The sequence below is a fragment of the Austrofundulus limnaeus genome, unplaced genomic scaffold (assembly GCF_001266775.1).
Source record: "Austrofundulus limnaeus strain Quisiro unplaced genomic scaffold, Austrofundulus_limnaeus-1.0 Scaffold13, whole genome shotgun sequence".
In the NCBI taxonomy this organism is placed as follows: Eukaryota; Metazoa; Chordata; class Actinopteri; order Cyprinodontiformes; family Rivulidae; genus Austrofundulus; species Austrofundulus limnaeus.
Window position 1 is genome coordinate 1461871 of NW_013952415.1, and position 21736 is coordinate 1483606.

At 38.0% G+C, this 21736-nt stretch overlaps 1 protein-coding gene across 1 annotated transcript in view; it reads left to right on the plus strand.

Moving 5' to 3' along the window:
* Positions 1-21736, plus strand: part of si:dkey-112m2.1 (transmembrane protein 132C) — a gene marked incomplete at its 3' end in the record, with an annotated part of 152621 nt that overhangs the window by 52306 nt on the left and 78579 nt on the right. Inside the window, 1 exon segment of the mRNA XM_014002430.1 lies at positions 5765-6692. Coding sequence (XP_013857884.1) covers positions 5765-6692 — 928 coding nt within the window.

The window sequence follows — 21736 nt, forward strand, 5'->3', positions numbered from 1 at the left end:
AATAAATCCACATGCTCACTACTCCATCGGGAGTTACATCTGTTTTATTCAGTTTCCACATAACACCAGCACTTCTCTTTATTTACTTACATCAACCGATAGTGGTGCTTCCGGTATTAGTAACTCTGTATTTCAAAACAAAAGTCCATTTTATTACAACATAGTTTAGTTGAAAATTTATTGCTTCCGACTGTAATAAAACAGACTCTTATTTTGAAATACTGAGTTGCTAATACCGGAAGTACCGCTACCAGTTTTTGTAAGTAAGTAAAGAGAAGTGCTCATGTTATGGAAGCTGAATAAAACTGAAATAACTCCTTGTATTTGTGTTGTGGCTTTATTTGTGTTCTGGCTCTTTTTTTTTTTTTTGACATGACACTTCTGGGCCACCATAGGGTTCAGTTTATTTTTTATGCATCTTCCTCTAGCTTCAAAAAATTTTTGCAGTCACCCTGTCCACCACTTTCATCATTTATGGAAGTTTACATAATTTATGTAAAGTAAAAAATAAAAATAAAAAACCTCTAGGTGAATCTGAAAATTGGCAAAACTGAGCATCGTTACGGTGCTCCGACACCCCCTAGGTAAATGCCTGACCATTATAATTCTTGAAAAACACTTCTTTCTAGTGCAAATGTCTTATTCACCAACAAAGAACAGAACATGTCTTGTTGTCTGATGCTCAACTTATGACTTTGAAAAACATTTGAGTGAAGTAAATAATCCAATCAACCAGTGAGATGTGGTGAAGTAGAACATTAAATTTGGGCGACAGGTTAGTGCCTTCAGAATAAAATCTGGGTAACCAACCAAAAAGATCTAAGCAGAAACAAGTTTCAGTAAACTTTTCTCACAGGAGCTCATATTTTAACAATAACACAAAAAACAATTCAGATTGGACTGTTGACTGTGAAGCGACTAACAAATCAACAAAGAATAGTGTCTCTGCTCAGTCTTAAATACCCAGAGGACAATCAGCTCTCATCTGAAACATCTGAGATTCATCAGGAGAATCAACCCCAGCCTCTGAAAAACCAATTTCTCCAACTCATCCTGCAACATAAAGAAGGGCAACAGAAAACATCAAATTCTATCCAACAGGAAAATGTATAAATTGTAACCATCCAGAAACAGTAGAACATGTACTGCCACACTGCAATGCATACAATACACAAAGAAATAATTTATTTCAGTTATTAAGGGAGGAACAACATCAGGACTTTACACTGACAGGACTATTGGATGATAAATCAACTAATATATACAGTAAAGTTATATCATTTTTTWAAGGAAAGTAGATTATTTAGTAGAATCTAGTTTTTTGTACAATTTTGTTTTGTTTTTGTTTTGCTGCCTAATCTTCAGATCCACACTCCAGTCCAGTAAGTGGTGGTAATGCACTTAATACAAGTATGCCAAACGCCAATAAAAAATAACAGAAGAAGAAGAACACCAAATTCTAACAATCCTACAATGGTTTCCACATTGTAACAAGGTGACATGAAAGATATGCTGCACTTTGTTTCTAATAGTCTGTACAACACTCAGGACCTGTGGCTCAAAACATGTTTATTTATTTATTTATTTATTTATTTATTTATTTATTTATTTATTTATTTATTTATTTTTGGTTAACCAAGTTAGCATTTTTTTGTGAAAAATGAGATGCTTTACAGTTCGTCAAAAAAATAGCCAAACTGAGAAGAAATAGAGAAATGGCTCAGATTTAGATTTGCAACCTGTCAGCCTTGTCAGTCAGTAACCACTTGTGCTTGTTTAATTAAGTGAAAGTCAGGAYAAGTTAAATCAGCAGGTTGGAAAGCTGTGAACTCTCATGAGTGCCTTTGAAAGACTTTCCTCTTTGCAGGAGGCTCTTTGCTGTGCTGTCTTTTTTTTCTTCTAAACACTTAAACAGAAATAATCCATCAACATTCCCAAAAGCACCATTATGTTCTATTAAAAACACCTCTTTCTGTCAGTCTCATATAAAAATCTTTGATGAATGCATCCGTGTGTTTGTTCAGAACATGGCCATGAGATGCACACATGGCGGAAGATAAATATAGACAGAAGAGCAGAAAGGCAAGATGAAGGGATTATATGTGAAGTTAGGTCATCAGGGATGTAAGCAGGTGATTAAAGGAAATGATTTGATGTGAAGCTACAAGTCTGTCTTGTTGGCTTAAGTTTTTAATAGTTTATTTTATTTTTAAAGTTGCTTCATGCTTCGGAACTGGCATTCACATACTTTAATGCTTAATATAATTTGTAATCATGTGGGTTTTTTTTTTATCTGTCTGGCTCATGAATACAACATAAATACATTCAATCCCTGTTCCGTCACATGATGATGTGATCAGACTCCTCATCCGACATCCAGAGGAGTTGTCATTGCTCAAAAATCCTCCACAAGAGTTTAGAGCCAGGATTTACCACAGGAGGTAACGTTATCTGCACAAATCATTCGCTTTTTCATTTGCAGCAAAGGTCCTGCAGACATGATTTACAAGTACAGCAGCTGTAGATACGAAATCCAAGGGCGGGGAGGGAGAGGGAGGATAGACTCGTTCTGCTGTAAGTACGATCAAGCATCCTCTGAGCACTCTGTCCTCTCTTCACATCAGTCTTAGTTTTGTCATCTTTTGAAACAGCAGTGAACAGTGAAGGTCTTCTATTGTTACTCTTCACCAGGATCTCTGAGCTGTTTAAAGAAGTTTCAAGTTTCAGCAGAACAGTTTCTTAAATAATAATAATAATAGTAGTAATAACAATAATTTATGTGTAATTTTTTTATTTTTCGTTGTGACAGACATTTTTATCTGTTTTGAAAACTAATATTTAAAATAAATATGAAAGACTTACCATACCTTTCATGCCATGTCAAGAAATGACAAAGCCAACGCACAATCTCCTGCAATATCAGGAGGTGTCTTCCTAGTAGTATGTGTTATAAATAAGTCTCAGCTACTACCACACCACATTTTCGGTCAGTATCTGTAAAACCGACCAATTGTCATTTATGTGTTTTTGAAAAACTGACTTTGGCAGCCATCTTCAGTTAGGTTGAGTTCAACGGTTAATTTTTTTTGCAACGCACATCTAGGGCTGGGCAATAAATCAGTAACAACATATATCACAATAGACACGTGATCATTATCAATAGAAAATGTGTCTTATAGAATGTTGATAATTTCACTGATCTTCCATCCAGAACCGCACAGCATTCTGGGGGATGTAGGCAGAGGAAAGGTTTTWACCACTCGACCTCTCARGGSWWGCAACAACCTGTTGAGTAACARGCGCAGCCGAAGTTTCATGTTTTGCCTCATTACTGCTTAAAAAAAAGAATGACGCTGAGTGAGAGGAGAAAATGAGTGTTGAGAGGAAATTGCTGATYAAAGAGGAATGGTGACATCACTAGTTTGGCATGATTGATCAGCCTTTTGTCTTCTCGTCCTTATTTCAAATAGGTAAAACAAAAATGAATTAATTATCAATATTGACTGATATGAAATGTTTCTATTGTGATGCTATTTTTAGACATACTGCCCAGCCCTATACGGATACTTCCAGTGACTACATTTTACAAGTTTCATTAAAACTTATCAAGTGGTTCATGTTTTGTTTTTGGTAACAGACACACAAGCACACACACACACACACACACACAAAAGCAAAAACATAACTGCCCACCTTAGCCTTACTGCGGCGGGCGATAAAAAGTAATTAGATTCGACCATGTGGGTGATTTTCTTTTCTTTTCTGTTTTTTTATTTATCCTGGCCTCCCAACATAATTTCAGAGCTGTAGTAGAGACAGAGGCATTTTTTTAGAACAATACTCAATTATTTGAGGGAAAAATGAGCCAAGTGGATCATTGTTTATTTTTTTTTCCTCATTGATGCTTCAAACCACCTCCTGACATATTAAAACAAATACCAAAATATATGCTGCTGCTCACTTTCACATAAATGGGACACTTTCTATTGTTGGGGTTCGGCCTTTCTTTAACAGATTTTAAAGCTTTTAGCACATCTGAAAGGTCTGACAAGTTGACAGTTCMGAATTAAGCACCACATGCAGTTACACTAACAGAATTAAGCATGACCAAACTCTCTGTTTGTAGTCAATGCACTCATTTGTCTGCATCACCATGACACCATTTGCATAATGTCTGCCGAGTGCATCGTTTGAACCATTTTACATAAAGACTAGCCATGATGTTTACCCTCTACTGTATTGTTGTTTGTAAAAATGCTGCTCCTGTGACCGATTCTGTCCATCTGCGGAGCCAGTCATTGGGTTCCAGCCATCGACTGTCACAAATCACTACCACAACATGTCTCCCACAGCATGCAGGGTTCAGGACAGAAAATCAATGGGCTCTAATGGGCTTCTCCATCAGCCCAAACATCTGAAGCCTCTTGCTTGATGGCGAGGAGAAAGAGGAGGTGAAGACGATTTACAGAATGAAGTGGAGAGGGGATGGTGGCAGGTTCTGAGGTTGTGTGAGGCCTGACGTTGCATGATGGRCTTGGTTTCAAGCTGTGCTGGGTTGTAAACACTTGAAGGTGGAGAAGTTTTAAAAATAGTGTAGAGCAGGATTTCTCAAGCCATTTGGGTCTGAGGACCCCTTACAAGGGCGAAAACAATTCCAGGGACCCCCTCATCAACCCTGTGGTGTTTTAAAAGATAATTTGTTGTCATTTCAACCCCTAAATGTCATGGGACTATATATTTTTATTAAGTTTATTATGTTTGTTTTATTAGTTCATTGTTCTCCATGCGTTTTTAAAAACAAAAATCAAATTAACATATTAGTAAAAATTTTTGAGGACCCCCAAGACACCTCTTGCGAACCCCTGGGGGTCCAGGGACCTCAGTTTGAGAACCTCTGGTGTAGAGAAAGAAAAAYGTGAAGTACAAACAGCTTCATGCCATAAGGATGTTTTTTGTGAATTGTTGTAACGAACGTTTGATAATAACTGCTGGATTACATAGCATTTTATTTTAAAACCATTCTTTTTTCAGACCCCTAATAACATCAAAACTCTCATCACCGCTGCAGTGTTTCATCCAAATCAACCCTAGATCTCTGACACCTGATTAAAATTTTATTGTGCCACATAGTCAGGTTGTAAATATGGAAAATTACTTTAAACAATTACTTAATTCAACCATATCACTGGTATATTACTTGGTGGGGGAAAAATGCACTAAGAGTTCTATTACAAACTTCTAAATTTACCAGTAGCATAAAATAAAGCTTGAACGTCAGAGAAATGAAGTAAAAACATAAATGGTGTGAAATTTTGAGGAGCAGATGGATCAATATGTCAACAAAAGTGAATGAGAACAAAACAAGAGTTACAGCATCACAAATAAAAAGACTGCGAGAACTTTGGAAAAGCCCGATAAGCAGGAGACTGAGGAAAGCACAAGTGTTTTGAAATAAGTCGAACAAGTTCCTGTAAATGAAAGCAGTGGCTCATGAAAGTGATATCATGTGGAAATGTCTCCAACAAGGGATTTAACACACTGGAACGGACTGAAGATATGATTGCCTTAAGTTGCAGGCAATGCATGCAAATGTGAACTTCCACTATGCAGCCTCTTATTTACTTAATCCATTTTTTCTACGTGTTATACTTTAATTTCATGCTTGGTTCTTGTTTTGTTAGAAGAGTTTTTAAAAAAAAGTAAGTACTTTGTATCTTCATTTATAGGTTGCTTATTCGTTTCTGCTGTTTTCTTTGTCTTCCAGTGGTGGACAGCAAGGTGATCCTGGATGGCCTGCAGCGGTACGGCCCCACCCCAATCTATCTGCCTGTCAGCTACCGGATCATCAATGCTGAGTCGGCGTTCTTCTTACTGGAGGCAAACCAGGACATAATGAGGAACTCCAGCCTCCAAGCTCGCACAGAGTCCTTCTTTATCCACCAGGCTCGGCAGATGCCCTTTGTCAATGCCAGCTATGGGCAYCTTTCTGTTCAGGAGCCCGTTCCTTTGGAGATGCTGCAGCCACTGCCAGGGCCGTTTAACACGCCATCTTTTACATCATCATCATCAGCACCGACAACGGCGACGTCAGTGCCACTCTTCACGTTCAATTGGAAGGTTTATACGTATATCATCAGCGAGCAGATTCACCCTAGTTTCCCAAAAGTTCAAGTGTTGTTCTACATCGCAGGCAGGGACTGGGATGATTACAGCGCCGTCCATAAGCTGCCCTGCGTCAGGATGTTCGCCTTTCATGAGACACAGGAGGTGCGGGGGACGTGCAGGCTAAAAGGTGAGCTGGGAATATGTGTCGCCGAGCTGGAGCCCCTGGCCAGCTGGTTCAGCCCCCCCACGGTGAGGCCTGGCAGGCAGCGGGTGTCAGAGCAGGCTCAAGGCACTCCTGTGGAGCTCTATTATATGATTCAAACCACAGACAGTGGAGACTGCAGCTCAGAGGATTCCAGAAAGCCTGGGCCCGTTCGCCCAGAGCAGCAGAGGCCGATGGGCTACTACGCAGGGCACACACCCATGCAGCGCATCGGGAGCGTCAGGCTGTTCCAGCCGCTGTCAGAGCTGAAGCTGGACAATAACTTTGTGGTGATGGTGCCGTCGAAACCCATCAGACAGAGGGAGACCGTCTCCACCTTTCTGGCTCTGTCCACACTCTCCTCAGTGCAGATTTTCACCCTCAGGTGAGGCAGCCTTTTGAGTTTACTCTGCCGTTGTGTTGTGCATATTTTTAATCTGCCTTCTTAAAAAATAAAGTAATTWAAAAAACAAAACAAAAAAACAACAGAGTTTGATGAGGCATAAATCAGTTGTTATGTTGGTTTCATTCCTTTAGCAGGTGCTGTAGTTTTAAAAATGGTCTTGTTTGAGCTTGCAGTGCCAATGTAAAAGTCATTAGGAGATAGAATTCTTGCACTAGAATGGAGAAAATGTTGTGAGCATATTAGAATTTTTCCAAACCTTTCAGGAATCTAATAACTTTTTTGTTATTATTTCTATGTCTCTATTGAAATAAATCCTTTTTTGGGGGGTGTGATCTCTCTGAAGTCACGTTGCATACCTGGGCTACTTGTAAAGCATAGTGACCTGGGGTCAGATTTATAAAGCTTGCGTACGCACAAAACAGGGCCAGAAACGTCCGTACGCCACTTTCCACGCAAAGGTTCTGATTTATAAAATCCAAACTTGACGTGAAAATGTGCGGTCCCTCACACCTCTCTGATCCATGCGTACATCATCATCATCATCATCATCGTTTATTTATAAAGCACAATAAAAACCAAAGTGCTGTACAGGAGCATAAAATAAAAACAATGAACAAAGTACAGTAATAAAATGAACAATAAAATCAAACAAAACAGCAAAGGCTGGCCTAATGATCCTGCTCTTCAGACTCAAATGCCTGTTTAAACAGATGAGTTTTTAACAGAGACTTAAACTCATTCAGAGACCCAGCAGACCTCACAGACAGTGGGAGGTTGTTCCAGAGCTGAGGTACATTCGTTCATTCATTTCGGAGACGGGAAGCTGACGACATAGATGGTGAAGTGAGGAATTATAGCCACACTGTGTAATGATCACTGTCAGATATTTAACTTCACTTCATAATCAAACTTAGATTTTAGATCAACTTTATCATCAGCTTTCTTAACAGTGTTATTTAAGCTTCTGTTGGTGAGCCCGGAGGACCTTTGATTTGATTTGATTTATTGATTTAACAGGAAAAGATTACTAAAAATCAAGCCTGACTCAGCATAATTGCTGTTTTACAGCAGGTTCCTGTTCTGCAGCACATAAAACACTCAGAAATACAGCATCACAATCACATCATRATACACCATAGACACAAAGACAAACAAGCATACCAAATTTCAGGAAGGCAGCATTTAAATTAAAAAACCCTTCTAAGCCAACTTAAATCTTTAGTTCATGTATCTCTTTGTCCCAACTGGATGCCCTCCTCCTCAGACAACCCCCCACAGACACCTCCCCAACAAGAGAAATTTTAACACGGAGCATGACAGCAATAACGTTAAGTTTTAAAGTCTGTATTCCTCACGCACGCACACTGGGGGGGTCAGCCGCAGATAACAGTGCAGGCTGTAAATAAGGAGGAAACGGGGGAGGAGTGGTGAACATATTTCTAGCTGAAAAATGGGGCAATGGATGGTTTATTTAATTTTATTCTTTTTTTAGCGTCCTTGGCTCTGAGAAAAAAATAAATCATAAATAAATAAATAAATAAAAACATTTGAAGCTGATTTTTTTGAAAAGATACATGAGATTGCTCTAAACCTTTGTATACCTGCAAAATCAGGGAACATCTATGTAAATTACAGACAATCTGTTGTTGTGAGCAGTCGTCAGCTCCTCTCCTTCTCCAGATGCATGACGGAGTGCATTCCTGAGCCAATTGCTTTTATTGACATTGATCAGCTGACTCATTTAAATACACCTTAACATTCATGAGGATGCATTGACTGTTTATGATTGAGTGTGGGCGTGTAGAGGGCAGAACCTGAGGCGGGACCTTGTGCGCAAACTCTAAGGTGCAGCTGTGATCTATAAAGGAAAATTGCTTGAAGGTGTGCATGCACACGGTTTTATAAATCAGAACTTTTTTTATTTTAATTTTTTTTTTGGCGTACGCCATTTTTGCCTTTTGATCGCACGTTCACTTTTAGTATGAAATCTACGCAATCCTTTATAAATGAGGCCCCAGGTGATCATGACAAGAGGATGTATCTGTATTTGCTGCCTTGGGAACTTCTCCTCTTTTCTCCTGTTTTTATTTCTTTTCTTGTTGCTTTCCTCAGGGCACATTAATCATTAACACAGCTCAGTTCACCAAAACACTTTGACAAACTCCCCATGAATGAACAGCTTTCTTTTTTTTTTCTCCCCCCATGTGGCGATAAATCACAACCTAATCTGGACATTCTTGAATGTCTTGGTAAAAAATATATAAATAATAAAATAAAAGCTCTAAAACATAATTTACAATATAAGCCTAATTTGGTCAGAAAAAACAAAAACAAAACTAAAACCATGCATAGAAAATCCAAGGGTTTAATGATATTAAAACTTCTGTTGTTTTCATCTTAAAGTGAAAAGGTTAAGGTTATTGTTCAACAACATTTTACAGAAAGCATCCTGCATAGATGATTTATCTTTAACAATGTTTATTTCTATATTTTTTAAAGATTATCTTGAGGGAATAGTTACTGGCCTTGATTTAAAGAAAATACATTTGTGTTCCCTAGTGTTTGCACACATTTAATCCAACTTTCCAAGTCTTTTAAACATATTAGAAAACTACCAGAGTGTTCAAATCAACAAAAATTTTGTGCGTGTGTAAATAGTTTTTCTAGAATAACATGTTAATTACACCTTCCCTCTGTCTATTTAGATCACTTAAGGTTCTCGTTCTGAAAATGACAAGTTTTGAAACTTTTTTTTTAATCTGAGGTGATTCCACAGAGCAGCAACAATGTATTGAGTCACTGAGCTTTCTCGCTAACAAATTACTGTTCGAAGAGACCGTAATTGCTCCATGTTGTGTGATGCAAATTAAGGTGTGAGGAACATGCATTTCTGCTCGCCTGTTTTCATGCCTGAGATCTAAATCATGGCAGATGAATCAGTTAGCAGCCTCAAAGTGAGGCTGTGACAGAGGGCTTTGGCAATTTGTCAACCCTGGGCAAGCAGGAAATCTGCCAAAAAGCCTCATTGGTTTTTGTCTCACTCCAGCGATGATGAACTCCCATGAAGTATTAGCGCTCGCAGTGTGTGTTTGTCACATTTGTCAGCATGTGTGCAAATGGGAACTTTAGAGGCAGCATTTTTTCCCCCTCCCCTCCAYTGCCTCCTTTTGCACCAGTGTTGCACCCCATTCGTCTTAGAAGTTCAACTTTTTTATGTGTTTCCATTGGGAGAGCAAAGACTTTAAATTCAACCAAAATGCCTCATTAACAATCAAAAGATTAAGCCCTCAAAGAGTGTGAAAATCCAAGCTACTTTACTCTACTTGGCTGCCACTTTTTTCACCAAAATCTGTAAGTGAACATCTGATGCCAATCATGAATCTCCCCTCAGCCTTGCTAAGCATTACTTTTATCTTCCAGGACAAAAGCTCTGATGCAACTCTTGTTATTTCTTCATTTTTCTGGATTTCCTGATTCTAAAACTCACGGACATCCTTTAAGCCCATGATATTCCCATAGTAATAGTATGAAATCAAGTACTGTAACACAAAAMGTGGGGTACTGGGGTGTTGTTTTTGAGATTCCATGTTGTTGAACTGTGCTGTGCTTCTCCCTCCTGCTGCATGTGTTTGCACACTGTCAGCCAATGTTTGGCTTTGCTGCGGCGTCCGTGTGTTTGTGGACAGCTTACTTTAAGTAGCTTTGGTGTGCTTCCCTCAGCTGCTAAGGCATCATTAACTATTTAMGGATTACTTCCTTCCCTCCCCATTATTTTTACTCCCTGTCTTATCCATTCACCACCTCTCATGTACTAGTTTAACTGCTGACAAAAAAAACATAGTAGGATTCCTCTGTGTGGTTTTTATTCAAAGCTGTGCTGTTGTTAGATGATGTCAGTGCAGGTTTTTGTTTAAAAAAAATTTTATGCTTGTTTTTTTTTCCAGGGGACCACATCTAGGACTCATAGCAAATAATTGCTGTGAACTGCTTGCTTCAACTGCTTGCTTTAAGCAGAAGCCTGGTTGAATGATGCAAGAGATACGCTGGAGATGAATGAAAAATTAAGAGAAGTGTATGCAACAATTTGCGAGCATTTGTTGTATTTAGAACACCACCACTTGTACAGAAAGCCGATATTATGAATATTTGATCTACAACTCCAATTCCAATGAAGCTGGGACTTTATGTAAAACATGCCAAAAAAAGAGAATATAATGATTTGCAAATCCCTTTCAACCTATATTCAGTTGAATACACTACAAAGACAAGATATTTGCTCAAATAAACTAAAAAAATAAAATAAAATAAAAAATCCCTGACAGGCTCAGTTGTTCACAAGCAAGGACGGGGTGAGGTTCACCACTTTGTGAACAACTGTGTGAGCAAATGGTCAGACAGTTAAAGAATGATTCTCATTGTACAACTGCCAGGAATTTATGGATTTCGTCATCTACAGTCCATAATATTATCAAAATATTCAGAATCTGGACAAATCTCTGCAAGTAAGGCCMGTGTCACACTACAAGAATATCATGCTGATGTTTGCCCTTCCGACAATCTTAAGGAAGTCCAGATTATCGTGATGGCTCTAAAGATAATCTGAGCAGATATTCCCACTGTGGGTGGTGAGTTAAGATTGATCTAGTCAGCTCGGAAGGACGTTAGGACCGCTCCGAACTCAAATCGGGGATATTCAACGTTAGATTTTTTGGCCCGATATCACAGTGTGTGTAGTGTTCAACCGAGCTCTCAGCCTGTTGAATGAGACGTGTAGAAAGCAAGGTGATGTAAACAAGAACTGTCATGACTCACCAGAAAGTTCGCTGGATGTTAAAAGTCCTWTGGAATTGTTTTTCCTCTGGTAAAAATAGTTCACAAGCGATCCACATTGTTTCTTCCTTGTTGCAAATGTTTATTTACTCTGAACTCACGTCTCTCTGGAGGTCACGTGAGATGTTTCCTCGGAAATCTGAATTCTCGCGAGATTTCAGGAAGTCTCGTGTGATTTAATATGACATCTGAATGTTCATGAATGAAATATATTTTCGTGTGTGGTGTGTTGTCTCWTGKCATGTGGCTGTACACCACACACTGTAGGACCAAACCTGGTAGATCCATGATTTTTTAATCCTCAGGTGTMGMCTCRATCAGTCTTTGAAAATCGGCCGACTGGTTTAAAYTCTTGTAYTGTGACTCAGGCCTAAGCAGCKAGGCTGAAAACCAACARTGAARGTRGTGACCTTTGATCCCTCTGGTGGCACTGCWTTAAAAACCCACATCATTCCGTAACAGATGRTARCACATGGACTCATGAKCACTTCAGAAAACCAGTGAACACAGTTTYTCGCTACATCTACAAGTGYAAGTTAAAACTCTACCATGCAAAATGACACTACAGGCGTCTCTGGGCCCGAGCTCATTTGAGATGGACTGATGCAAAGTGGAGAAGTGTCCTGTGGTCTGATGAGTCTACATTTCAGATTGGTTTTAATCATGGACYTRGTGTCCTCTGGGCCAAAGAAAAAAAGAACTGTCCAGATTATGCTAAGAARAATGTTGAAAAGCCAGCCTCTCTGATGATATGGGGGTGTATTAGTGCACATAGCATGGGTAGATTACATGTCTGTGAAGGCACCATTAATGCTGAAAGCTACATACAGGTTTTTGAGCAACATATGCTGTCATCCAAGCCACGTCTTTTTCAGAGCTGTCCCTGGCTATTTCAGCAAGACATTGCTAAGCCACATTCTGCACGTGTTACAACAGTGTGGCTTTGAAGTAAAAGAGTTCGGGTACTAGACTGACCTTCCTGCTGTCCAGACCTGTTTCCTAATGCAAATGTGTGGAGCATTATGACGCTTATTGAGTGTTGTTAAAAGGAAAGGTGATGTAACACAGTGGTAAACATGCCCCTGTCCCAGCTGTTTTGGTACATGCTGCCAGCATGACTCTGAATATTTGCAAAAAATAAAAATAAAAAAGTTTATCCATTTGAACATTAAATATATTGTCTTTGTAGTGTATCCAATTGAATTTAGGTTGAAAAGGATTCGCAAATTGATGTATTTTGTTTTTATTTGTTTTACACAACGTCCAAACTGTATTGGAATTGGAGTCGTGGTAATATAACACATCAATGAAGTCAATACAAGACATGTTCTTCATACACCTGTGTACCTAGAGTTTCTGACGTTTTCTGCTACTTTTAAAGTGGTTGCCTGTAGAAGGAAACCTGTAGGCAAACTTTTCATCTCATATTTTAGATAATTAGGATTTTATTGGTACAGAGACAAAAAGGACTCAATCGATTCTTCTAGATTTCATCTTAAAACTGCATTAATTCACAACTTCTCAGACACTTCTCACCCCTAAAGTATACATTTAACATTTTAGATTGTTGTARAGTTTAAAGTTTTGGGTCATTTAACCTTTTTTTGTAATGAAGAGGAAGCCTAAAGCATTTTTAAATTTGAGGTACTTGTCACACGTATCCGTGGGTTGCCTGCTCTTTACCTCAGCTCCACAGTAGATAATCAAAGCACGGTTTTATTGTCCCATTTATTCTCCCTGTTTTATTATGTAATTATCTGTATTTGATCTGATCTAAACTAATCTGGTTTAATTGTTTCCAGTGWAATTGCAGGCTTTAGTCCCAGTGGTTTGCGAAAACAAGTAGTCATAAATGAATATCCACCTCTATGTTCTCACTAGCAGCAACATGTGTAGTGTAGGCACGTGAACACCAACACCCTCACACATACATGCATACGTCCAGCTGCCCTGTACKAGCTCAAAATTCACGGTGTGTTTGTCATGTTGAAGGCTCCTGGTGGAATCAGTAATTCCCTGCCTCATTAGCTAAGGAGAAAGTGGTGTAACAGGTTGGTTTAAGATTCTCAAGCTACTCCTTATTCAACATGCTAATGAAAACACTTTTTACTCCTGAACAAATTAACAGGCTTTTCAAAAGATAAATTGCCCTAGCTGTATTGTAATTTTGACTAAACAATCCAACATATTTCAGAGGAGCCCCTCAGGGGCAGAGTTCCTGATGAATGCAAATGAATTCCTAATATGCYAGACGGTGAAGGTATGAGGATGAGGTTCTTCACGCTGTGCAAGCTCAAAATAATCACACGTTGTTTTGTTATTTGCAGATTTAGTGGATGGAAAAGGCAGGTTTGATGGCACGATGAATGTAGACTGATATCGCTGAGGCAAGTTTAGTAATATTTAGATGTCACGCTGACATGATGCAGCTTATTCTGATCCGAAACAGGGTTTGCAGGTCTTGTGCTTTGGCTGTTTGTGTTTGGCCATTGTTGGCTGAAATATCAGCAGGAGAAAAAGGTTAAAATAAAGATGTTTTCCTCAGTGTATTAGTCTTATCTGGTCGCTCTCTTCTACAATCCAGTTCTTTGGTAAAGGTCATCAGAGATAGGTATGTCTCCTTTCCATTTTCATTCCTTTGCTTATCTGTACTTTTTCTTATATTTTATCTGCTGCTCTGTCTTGCTGTCTTTCCCATCCTTGTGTTCTTAACCGTTTTTTCTCTCTGTACACTGTACGTGCACTCTTCTTTTCTGTCATGTCCTTAGCGTCATGTTTGTCCTCTTTAGGTAGATTTGTCTTGGAAAACTGGCAGAACACCGCAATCAAACTGAGACCAGTTATTGTTTTCTTCTGCTCTTTGGCCTGTTCAGTGTTGTTTGTGCTGACAGCAATGTTTTTTCATCTGCTCATTAAAGAATAATTAGTGATTTGAAATTTATAGAGAAACTGTTCACTATCTAGAGTTTGTCTCTATTGGTTCCTGGCACCACAAAGCAATCAGCAGTTGCCCAGAGCAAGTCATTTTATTACTTGTATGAGTAATTTAATGATGTTTCATCACTCTCCTCTTTTTTAATTTGGGTTTAATCCAATTAATTGGACCTGGCATGGCCAAAAACTCCAGCTCTGCCGTGCTTCCCTGTTCTTCTTTGGGTGCCCCATCCCTCTGACTTTAAAAAAAGGTTGTAGCTTCCCAAGGGATCCTTTTGATCTCTGAGTTTGGCAGAGACTCACACAAATGTGCTGTACCATGCAGAATGACCAATGGCGGCAAGGTCATAGGTTGCTTCAGCAATCTCCTTTGGCTGCTTTGAATTTGTAAAAMTCTTCCAGGCTTTTAGGAAAGAAGAGAAAATGAAGTACCTGYTGTTTGGACCTCCCAAGAGAATCCTTCCTATCTCATCTAGTCTGAGAATTAATAAAGCTGGTGGAGGATAACAAGTCTTCAGTCATGTTTTAATTCTTGGCTTTGCTTTGAAGAAGCCATACTTTCTTATAATCTTGGTTTATGCATTAGCCAGACACAAGATCACTCTTAAACTAAAGGTTGTCCACTTTCTTGCATGCCAGCACATTTTTTACCTCATAATTCACAATACCTACTTATAAACTCTTTGTAATTGTTTGTTAGGGATTTTAAAACTTCAACGAGTTTCAAAATTACTTTGAGAAACTTAACCTTAATCACTAGTTTATTAGACAATTCCATTTTGCACCAAATTTGTGAACACTTTAACTGGAAGWGAGAATTTTTGCTGCATTCAGAACAGGATGTGTGCTTCTTTCGCTTCACAAACATTGGAAGGACTAGTGGAAATCTGTGGTTTTGCAATGTTACCCAAGCAATAAATCCTATGAAATAAAAGGATGCACATATTTTACTCTTCATCCAGAAGCAGATTTATCTCAGAATATGGACACAAAAACAGACTTTTGCTGAGATTCTGGGGATAGRCCAGTCAGAGTGTGTTTAACATGCATGAACAAAAATCTAGCAACCTGCTGCAGAGTGATCAGAAAAAAACAAGGTTCTTGCAAATGAGATCTTGAGCTCAGAGAGGTTTTGGTTTGGTTAAATAAAGAAAATGCAATAAAACAAGTTCAAATTAAARATTTTGTCATAAACAAGTATTAAGTTATAAATGAGCACATACTTTATGTGACTTTAATAAAACCCATTATTCCTCAGCTGCCATGCCATTGTATTTTCTATTAAGCACATTTGCACAAGTACCATTTACAAGTACYTTTTGTGTTTTAATTTATTTTGCTTATTCTAATTGTTCTAATTTATTTTATCAATTCAATTCAGTTTAACACAATGGCTGTTGTTTCTTTGTTTTGCATTTCAACATTGTGGGATAATAGAGTTCATGTGTTTGAAGCCTGATTTTCTATTATTTTTAACCTTTGAGTTTAAATTAAAAGAAACAGTAGTCTTTATTTTATTATTTATGAGCTGAGGCAGTGTAAGCGTATGTAGAAATTCCTTGGTCTTTATAAGGCCAATGTAAGTTAGAATTTCAGTGCATCAAGATGTATTCTTGTGACCGGGACTGCAAAAGAATCGTCTGGACAGAAATGATTTGTACCTATTGTTGAGGATTTCAGCTAGAGCAAAATGTTGGATTTCAACAGCACAACAATTTGAAGTAATACCCCAGAAAATCAGTGGAGTGMCTTTGTGAAAGGTTTGTCAAGTTTTGTGAAAGTTCTGGAGTTCTTGAGTCTGAATATTCATCCAAAGATTCAGAAAACACTACGAACTCAGCTCAAATTGGCTTCAGTGTTTCTGCAAGAAGAAAAGAAGGAACCTCAAACAAAAGGGTTGTAGATTTACTCTCAAGAGGTTGTTCTAACCAACCGGAGCACTATTTTAGCTTGTTGTTTTTGGGTTGTTGGCGACAGCTACACCTTTGGACAGAAGAGTCAAAGTTATTTTGATATCTGAAGAAAAACACAAGAACTCATTCTCATTTCATACCTATGATGTTCTCTTTCTTGTTTTCATTTRGGTTATGAAAGATGAATGTTGAAACCCCCTTTTTGAACTTTCAAAATATTGCGCTCTTTTTTTAGCTTTCTTATTCAGTCAGTAAGTTTTTTTTTTTTTCATAGAATCAAGCAGAGGTAAAGTGCTTATAGCAACGACAAAAGCAACAAAAGAAAAAAATGTCGAAGACTTAAAAAACGACAGGAAAAAAACCTGACAAGCTGAGAGAGTGCAGGATTCAGAAGAGAATCATTAGACTCTTACAACATGCTCTATGCTGTTTTGAACTGTGTGGTTTGGTGGGTTCTAAGCTGTGTGGTGTTGGTCAGTGAGGCTGGAGCTGCATGGTTGGTGGGTCAGCCATTGATCTAAAGATATAAGCTGYTACTTTGGATTCAAGCCTTTATCATCCTACTGGGTTACCAACACTGTGGGTGGATAAGCCTTGAGCTGCTCAGCGGGTTTCCATCTGTGTGTGTGTCTGTCTACAGATGACTGTACGTGCATACAGATGCATGTGATCTCTTTTTTTTCTGTGTCCCTCACAGTGCGGCTCGGCGAAATGATAAAGGGAGAGGAGGGAGGGAAATAAAATAAGAGGTACCCCCTGGTTCGAATTGTCTCTCTCTGTGTTGAAAATTTAACAAACTAAACATGAATTATTAGCTTAYAAGAAGTTATAAATTACAACTAAATGGCAAGTGCCAACATGAGATTTAACCTCACAAGATGAAGTTCTGAAATGTCTGAAAASAGAGATGGTGGTGTTTATTTATTGACAAGGTGAATGAAAGTTTGCCAAAGATAGCTTTTTTTCTGATTTTGAAATAAAAGTGACAGTTAAAAGTCAAAAATCTAGGTCATTTTAACAGGATTTTCCTTTCTGTAATTTGAAAAYTAAAAGRAATTTTWTGTGTTAAGTCACTTTTTTTGCCTKCTTTCAGTTAGAAGAGTCACACGGGAAGCTGCCTCTTTAAAAGAGCTTTGGTGTCARTAAAATGAGCTTCAGGGTCATCTGTTCAAGCCACATTAGACTTAAAAAGAAATCAAATGTAAGCTCTGTTCTTTTATCATTATTGTTCCAGAGAGGGTTTTAAAATACTTTCATTATCAATCCCCGGAAAGGAAAACTGGCTAAAAAGAAATGGAGGAATGGATGGATGAATGGATGGATGGATGGATGGATGGATGGATGGATGGAAGGATGGGTCATGGATGGATGGGTGGATGGATGGATGGATGGATGGATGGATGGATGGATGGATGGATGGATGGATGGATGGATGGGTGGGTGGATGGATGGATGGATGGATGGGTGGATGGATGGATGGATGGATGGATGGATGGATGGATGGATGGATGGATGGATGGACAATCAACCATTTAAAAATCTAGTATTTATTTGGATCGTTTCTTGTACAGCTGCTGGAGTTTAAAAACAATATATAATTTGGATAAGTTGCCTTTGTGGGGGTGGGAATGGGGATTGAAGGACACACAACAGAAAAATGGTGAAAGAGTGGCCTCTGTCTGCCCCAGGCTGTGGCTACAATGTAGCTTACCACCATCAGTGTGTGAATGTGTGAATGACTGTTTTGCAAAGCTCTTTGGGGTTCCCTTGGTGCTTGATAATTTACCAAAAGCAACAAAGGAAATTTTACCATTACCAACTATAAAGACCCCAAATGAATCATTTAAATGTGAAAAGGAAGAATTTAAAAGCACGATATGTCCACTTTAGCTTTTCATTTGTTATGTTTCACCTTTAGGATTTGTGACACTCTGACAAAAATGTATTTATTTATTTATTTACAAAAGTAGCAAAATAATTTTTTGCCACAATTTACTTTCCACCTGACAATCATTTCAAAATGCATTCAAATGCATGCACTTATATAAAAAATTCTTTTGTATATGCAGATCTTACAAGCAAATATACAATTGCTCAGAAAGGCACTGCTTCATTGTGCAACACTAGCTGCCAACACTACAGTAAAAACTGTCAAAATGTACAAGAAACTGTCAGTCTTTTGGTCTGCAAATAAKTAAATTCAGAAAATCAACAGCATATATAAAAATACAATAAGCACATTAGATCTTTAAACTCATTTTTTTTATTTTAGAGCTTAAGCTTTTGGTTTGACTAATTACTGCAAACAATGTTTACTTTTCCAATTTAAAACTCAGAAAGTGACCCCACCCCCCTCAAGGTGTTATATACAGCTCATTAACAGCGGACAGAAGATAACACATTTTTTTATTGTTCTTATTAAATGGTAAATGGTAAATGGACTGAACTTATAGAGCCCTTTAACAAGTCCCTCCGGACCCCAAAGCGCTTTATACTTACAGACATTCAACCCTTCACACACATTCACACACTGATGATGGCAAACCATATTGTAGCCACAGCTGCCCTGGGGCACACTGACAGATTACCAACAAATATTAAAACAATAAAATTTAAGTCAAAGTTTGAATGTAATTGCACAGTCTACATCTTTCTTGATCTGACATCATCGTGGTTCTCTGCTAATTTACCTGGTTTTGTATTAGAAAATATTTTTAGTAGGCGTTCAAAACCTCATTAAATACATCCTTTACTTCAAGTGGCTGTTGTGGGTTATTAATCTTTGCAGAAACAGATAATAAACCTGTAAACAAATTCAAATATTAAGCTGAAGGTATGTTTTATTCTTGATATTTGCTCTTCAAATGATTTCTTGGCCCTGCTATGTTTTATTCATGAACATTGTTGCATTTAACAGCAGACGTTAATAGAAGCATAATCTAACTTAGAAAGAAAACAATTTCTCAACACAATATTATTGCAGTCATACAGTCTAAAAATGAAATGTTGGATTTACTTAACCATGTTATGTTACCTGGTTCCACTTAACTGAGTTGAGTAAGTTCAAAGCAACATATTCATGTTTTTTGGCTAAAAAAAACTGGTATATTGCTTTGAATTTACTCAACTCAGTTAAGTGGAACCAGGTAACATTACATGGTTAAGTAAATCCAACATTTCATTTTTTACAGTGTACATTTGTTGCTGTTTTCAACCATATTCATGTATGAATTGACTTGCATGAGTTACCAAGTGTTTTGCAGTTTGCCTTGACCGAATTGGGCTCAGAATATGATTATTTTCTTCAAAAWATTACACCTTAAATGCATCTACTGACTAAATAATAACAATTAAAGTCTCAATTTTTGTTTAAAATTAAACAATGCCTTCACTCTTTTACAGTGGAGTCTTTTGGCCTCAGGTGCTTTCTGTGTTACATGCTTCAAATGCTGCTGTACAAAGCAGGCACCAGCATCTCTGCTGCAGAAGCTCGTATCCATCACCTGCTGTTTTACCACAACTGTAAAGAGTCTTGATGTTTTGGATGACCAACCATTTTGTGTTCTTCCTAAAAGAAATTCTGTCTCACTGTAAACATGACTGGAGGAGATATTGCACTTTTGTGTTAATTGTTGTTTATATTTTTTTTTCCAGCACAAACTTATGTGGCTCAAAGGAGTCGCTTTATTTCTCATTGTCACGCTTTGTAACATATATACCGATACAACAAGAGTAAGCCAGTTGCTGACACAAACATGGGGGAGTTTTTGATGTTTTTCTTCTGCCTTAGTGGCTGCTTATAAATTCATGAGAATCATGAAATGTCCTCCAGTGCATTTACACACCCTCTTCTCATAACAGAGTCATATTTTCGTGTCCATCCCGGCTTGACTATTTGTGCAGCTCACCTTGAAAAATCTGTCAAACTCCCTCATCGGAGAAGCAACAGCAGGCTGGGGCATAGTCAGAATTTGTAGGTCAGTGCTGGGGTCAAATTGAACTTAGTGTGCTCTAGTCTGTTTTATAATTTGTTCTGATGGTCAGGAGTTTGGCGTTTGAGAGGGGATTATGTGAGAGATTTAAGTTATCCTGTAAGTCCAGCTGTTATGAAGAAAAGAAGATACTATGGATGTCCGTGGGCACGCTCATCCCATTGTTTGACATAAAACTCTTAAAAAAAAAAAAACAAGTCAAAAAACTTGCGAAAAAACATTTTTATATGATGTATCTCAATCTGCTAATGTGAGTCTCTTGCTAATTAACGTGTCAAAGAAAAAAATCACAGCCTCGTCTTAGTGACTTCCTTCCTGCTGTTTAGTGTCAAGGGCTTGAAAGAGATGTGGAGTGATGAGCAACGGGAAGCAAAGAAGAACTAAAGCACTAGCTGACAGATTGGCCAGCTGAGATGTCGGCACGCCGCTTGTATTTCTTTATTTTTGCTCGGTGACAGACTTTTTCAAGCATGGCACGTCTTTTGCAAAAGGGACGTGCATGTTTTTTTTTCTTCCATTTTCCCTGCCACATTTCGACTGCCCGCTGAGTGTTAGGCCAAGTGCTGCTGAGAACTACTTAACAAACTCAAGAGCATCCATCTATGTTTAAAACTGAAAAATAAAAATAAAAAAACTGATCATATGCTAAGTGTAATTATGTGGATAAACAAACTTTACAAAGTGCTGCCTTTAGCTMATTTATATTTGGTGCTGAAATAATTAGTGCTTCTGTGTCACCTTAGCTCAGTTGATAGAAACAAAACAAACTTTTCATGAATTGTATTTTAGCCAAAAAAGTCATGGGCAAGTGCTGGGGGAGAAAAACAAACGCAGGTAAATTCTAGGGAAAAGTAAAACAATTTTAAAAACTAATTAATCCTATTAGAATAAGTTTTTTTTTTGAAGGTGATCAAAACAATCAGCTGTTWTTTTTTCCTCTTTCATGGCTTGTCCCTCGGCAAGTAATGTCTGTCTGTGATCTAGAGGACCAGTCCAAGTATTGTCTTTCCACAAAGGCTCTGTGCAGACAGAAAGAAAGCGTTCTTCAGAAAACGTGTGCATTCTAATTCGAAGAGGAAGCAGCTCAGGGGAGTTCTGAAGGGATCAGTGTAAACATCCATCGGGAGCTGGGGTGTTGGTGGTCCTGTGAAGTAGGAGTGATGCTAAAAGCCTCGTGATGGCTGAGCTTTGTGAAAACTGCTTGATTATGACTTGTAATGTAAGTTGTATAAAAAAAAACTCTGAAATAAAAAAATAAATAAAATAAATCTTTTACAATTGTTTAATGCTAATCAGAACAACAAAATTGTATATTTTAAAGTACACATGAAATATAAAAAATCAGACACTGGTC